Source organism: Epinephelus moara, chromosome 19 (genome assembly GCF_006386435.1).
Source record: "Epinephelus moara isolate mb chromosome 19, YSFRI_EMoa_1.0, whole genome shotgun sequence".
Taxonomy (NCBI): domain Eukaryota; kingdom Metazoa; phylum Chordata; class Actinopteri; order Perciformes; family Serranidae; genus Epinephelus; species Epinephelus moara.
The window spans coordinates 11,733,215-11,737,961 of NC_065524.1; the positions used below are offsets into that span (position 1 = coordinate 11,733,215).

At 42.6% G+C, this 4,747-nt stretch overlaps 1 protein-coding gene across 4 annotated transcripts in view; it reads right to left on the reverse strand.

The window, feature by feature from the left end:
• Positions 1 to 4,747, reverse strand: part of dntt (deoxynucleotidyltransferase, terminal) — a 125,779-nt gene that overhangs the window by 101,124 nt on the left and 19,908 nt on the right. For all 4 annotated transcript variants that reach the window (XM_050071051.1, XM_050071050.1, XM_050071049.1 and 1 more), the window contains one exon: positions 1,401 to 1,575. In XM_050071051.1, the coding sequence (XP_049927008.1) occupies positions 1,401 to 1,484 (84 nt within the window). In that variant the 5' untranslated portion in view covers positions 1,485 to 1,575. The remainder of the gene's footprint in view (positions 1 to 1,400; positions 1,576 to 4,747) is intronic.

Genomic DNA, 4,747 nt, shown 5'->3' on the forward strand with positions numbered 1-4,747 from the left:
TTTTTTCCAGCGGATGTCTTAGTTACAACATGATTGAGCTAACTGGAGTAATTTCATGTCGTATCCCACAACGGGAGGCTTTTAACAGATGACGTCCTGATGTTAGCTTTGCTGCTGCTGCGGCCACTGATGCTTTCTAGACATCGTCATTTCCCAAAACTGAATAAATACCACACATCGCAACAATATTTTTTTCACGGACCGTTTAGAGTTAATGAGTCATTACAGACACCGCTAACGGGGCTAACAGCTAACGGTTGTTAGCTTAGCTTAGGTTGTTAGTCCCTCCGAAGGGACACTAACAACTCAAAGTACACGTCAAATAAAATTTCTCCAAACATGTTTCTTGTTATTTTAGGTAGTTATTATCACGCTAATGTATGTTCAAGTGTTCATTTCCCCCAATAAGTTGGCTTTAATTCGTTATTTGATTCTATAAACACAGTCTGACCATCTCGAGCCTTTATTTTGGTACTTCCGGTGACCGGCAGTGTGAATTTGCATATTAGCTAAATATTTAGTTTCACACAGAACATTTAGATTTAACATTTAACATTTAGATGTAGATTTAGCATTTAGATTTAACATTTAGATTTAGATTTATATTTATATTTAGCATTTAGATTTAACATTTAGATTTAGAGTTAGATTTAATATTTAGATTTAACATTTAGATTTAGATTTAGCATTTAGATTTAGATTTAATATTTAGATTTAGCATTTAGATTTAACGTTTAGATTTAGAGTTGGTTAACAAAGTTAACAAATATTGCTGTAAATGTGGTAAACATTGTCTGAAGCTAAATATGGCAAAATGGTGATGTTATTTTCAGCGTGAGACACTTTACAAACGGCACCCCATACTCCACTGTGGGAGAAGCAGGAGACAACATATTTCTTTATTTTGGATCCATATGCTGCCAAGCCCTAATGGTGCCATCCACAAGGGGAAAAATATGTGTATATGTGTGCGTGTTTCAGTTAGCAGGCCGCTCTGAGTCCTGACGTCCAGCTGATGGGTTTATTTGACTCTCCCACGCAATATGGGGGATGGTTCTGTCGCTATCAGCGAGGTGAAGTGTGGTAATATGAGCAGAGACAGAGGGAAGTTAGATGTGTCCTCTTTTTAAGAGCTCCCTGTCAGGGTGGTTGACATGATAGATTTGCTGGTAGAGGAAGAATCTCACTACATACCTAGATGTAGAGGAAACACCTTCACAGTATTCATTTCCTGCATGGATAGTGTTCCATTATCGTGTTTCCTAAAATACTGCACGAATGTTTCATTTCTTTTGTGGTAACATACTGAATAAAAAGCTTCCCATTTGGTTCCTAGTGCCATCTAGTGCTTACCCTATATCTATCTAGACATGTCTGTCTGCTTTATGACACACACAAACCTGAACGAGGTGTCTGGTCTCCACAGCAACAGGTCTCCCCTCTCTCATGCTGTCAGTGAACCAGCTGATGTCTAACACATGCATGCTGGGTAGATTCTTCAGGGCACACTCCTTCAGCCACTTCCACAGGGATGAAGCCTGGCTCTCCTCTGACACCACATGAGTGACCTCATCGCTGTAGAGACAGAGGAAAAAAATCTGTCAGAAGGTTTATTGTTCACTTTATGGTTAGTGAGGATGGTGGTGAGAATTATTCAGTCTAAAACCATCGGGATCAAGTTTCTGTTCAAGCTTCGAGCATCTGTACGGGAACCCTAACCCCTAACCCCTAACCCGAACCCCCTAACCCTAAATTCTTGCACGCAGGCACTTTCAGTTTAAAAACACAAAAATCTAAAATTTTAAATATTGAGTGCAACATAACACTTCTGTATAACATAAAATATGCATGATAAACAAGGGACAATTACCATTGATAAAAACACTTTTATGTCTTATTTATTCTGAGTTTAACATTAATTACTAATTTAATGAACTGCCTTCATCAGGCAGTGTTTCCCACAAGTGTAAAATTGGAAATGAAAAGCCTGGAAATATAAAATGATTCCACTGATCTATCGGCCTGGTCTCAAGCACTGTTCATACGTTCTCCGTTGAAAAGTAATGGACCAAAATTCTGTACATACCCTACATAATCATGAGCCAGTCATTTGTGTATAACCCACATATTTTAGTAGGGTGTGATGACATGACTAATGCACTGACAGGAGTAAAGAAGGAAGCGGTCCCTGTTAAGAGGCCCAGTAGTGGGGTGGTGAATGGTTCATAAAACAAAGGACTATCTTTCAGGACTTCCCCCAGAAGACCAGCACACAGAGCCGTGTGAACTTCGAGTGAACTTTGAGTCACTTTAATGTACATTGTCACCATGTTTCTTTTCCTGTAACTAACCACAGTAACTTAAAGCCTAGTTCACATTACACGATTTTCACCGCGATTTTGACGTCACAGAGGATCTTGAGAGCCACCTTGGGTCGGAGGTGAGTCGGCAGATAGTCTGCCACGACAAGTCCTCATGTGTGAACAAGCTGACGAGCAAGTCGCCCCCTCGTCTGCCACTGGGACTGGATATCTGGCATGCTAGAAAACTGGAGAAGTGTGACACGACTGACAAAGAGCATCAGCCAATGAGAGGCGGTATATGTCCCATGTCAGCATGCAGGAGGATGGAAGAAATGTGAGGAGGACAAGCCGCAGGGTTGCCACTTGCCAGGTCCGCTTATTAGCCGCGACTTTGGGCTTGTTTCTAAAGTGGAGTTGCTTATTTGGGCTTGCTCTCTAAACATCACCTTTCTCTATATATATCCGTCTAATAAGTTATTTAAACGCATGATAGTCGCTTCTTTTGGGCTTGTTTCCATAGCCCTGGTTGCTTGTTTCTCTCCCAAGATCTGGCAACACTGACAAGCTGGCAAGCAACAACAACAATGGCGGCGTCCACAGGATCACGGGGAGCGCGTTGGGAAGAATTTCCATGCCTTGACAATGTGTCGTCTCCAAGTTTGGTGCTCTGTCGGCAAGGGCTCGGTGGAGAAATCTTGTGGTGTGCACTAGAGTTCTCAACAGGCCCAAAAATTCAACCCGAAACCGAAATGACCCGGGGGACTTGAAGCCCGAAACCGGCCCGGCCTGACATCATCACATACATCACTGGGTCCGAGCCCGACTGAACCCGAGTTTTTGTTTTTTTTAAATGGAAGGGGAAAAAAATGATGCTCCACCTGTGCGCCTCAGCAGTCTGGCTTCCCTGGCTCAAATACAGTATCTTTAATCACTTAAAGTCAACCAATCATTCATGTCCCAAAATAATTTTACCAGACAGACAGGCTTCAACGTCAGCGTGGGGGAGAGCAACCATTGCGCATCATGTAGCGCTGCGCCGCTGCATTTAATGAGCCGCAGCCGCTCTCAACACTTTTCCTGCACCTGAACGCTGACTGACTGACTGAACTTCGCTCACACTTCACAGCAGCATATCTTGTTTTAGTATTATTATTTTTTTCGTCAGAACGGAATTCAGCATTCTTTATTTTTATAATTCGCATATTCTTCTTGCTTAATTATTATAGCCCTATTATCATCCCCCTTACACACACACACACACACACAGCAGACGATACTTCAACTCAAACACTTTATTAAAAATGGTAACTATAACCTTCAAACATCAACAACATAACATTGAATAATGAATGGATTTGGAATAATCTTAACAGACATGCATATTTTCTTCCTCACGGGCTGCTCAGAAGTGAGAACCATAGACAGCAGCACTGTGTGTTAGTGCTGCTGTCGCAACCTCCCACAGTGCGCTTCTCTGACAGACACACTTTTTTTTTTTTCTCTCTCTCTCCGCTGTCCGAGCCCGACTCAGCCCGCCCCAATTAACTTAATTAGTCGGCCCAAACCGACCCGACCCGTCGGGCTTATTCGGGTCGGGCTCGGGCTGAAATTGAGAACTCTAGTGTGCACACACTGGTCGTAACGCAGTTGGCGAGACCCCCGATGACAAAAACACTCGTCGCCAGGTAGGAACACTCAAAAGATTACGATAATCTCCGCGACGCAAAATCAGGGTGAAAATCGTGTAATGTGAACTAGGCTTTAGTTGCCTAAACCTAACCACTAAGACTCTATGTTGAGTAGATAACTTTACGTTAAAAACCTAACATCATTTGTAGTTCGCTAATTCATAGGATATTATAGGAACCTTTGTATGAGGATACATTGGACCAACTCTTTTTAGATGTCACTCAGAACTTTTGTGCATGTCGGGATACTTTTTTCCAGGGATCTGATTCATCAGTGGTCGGGGTGTTGATAGGTTGCGATCCAAACCTCTGAAGCTAATTGTTCAGCATTAGCTACCACAGAGACCTGGGGCCTCATTTATAAAAGAGTGCTTAGGATTCATACTAAAAGTTGACGTGCGCCCAAAAGATGAAAATGGCGTGCGCCAAAAAATAATCTGATTTATAAAACCGTGCGTACACACACTTGCACGCAATGTTCTCTTTATAAATCACAGACCTCCTGGAGTTGTGCCCACCCAGATCCGCCTCATATTCTGCCCTCTACACGCCCTAGTTCAACCATAAATGGTCATGCAAATCACCTCATGAATGCAATCTGCATATAAATAAGCCGGCATGCGAGTGTTCTCTCGTTGTGAGTCACGGCGACGGGTGAGAAACGAACCAAAAAACGGAATTTCTCCGAGACTGAGCTAGAGACCCTTTAATGGGAGGTGGAGGACTGAAGAAAGATTTTATTTGGTGGCCACAGCA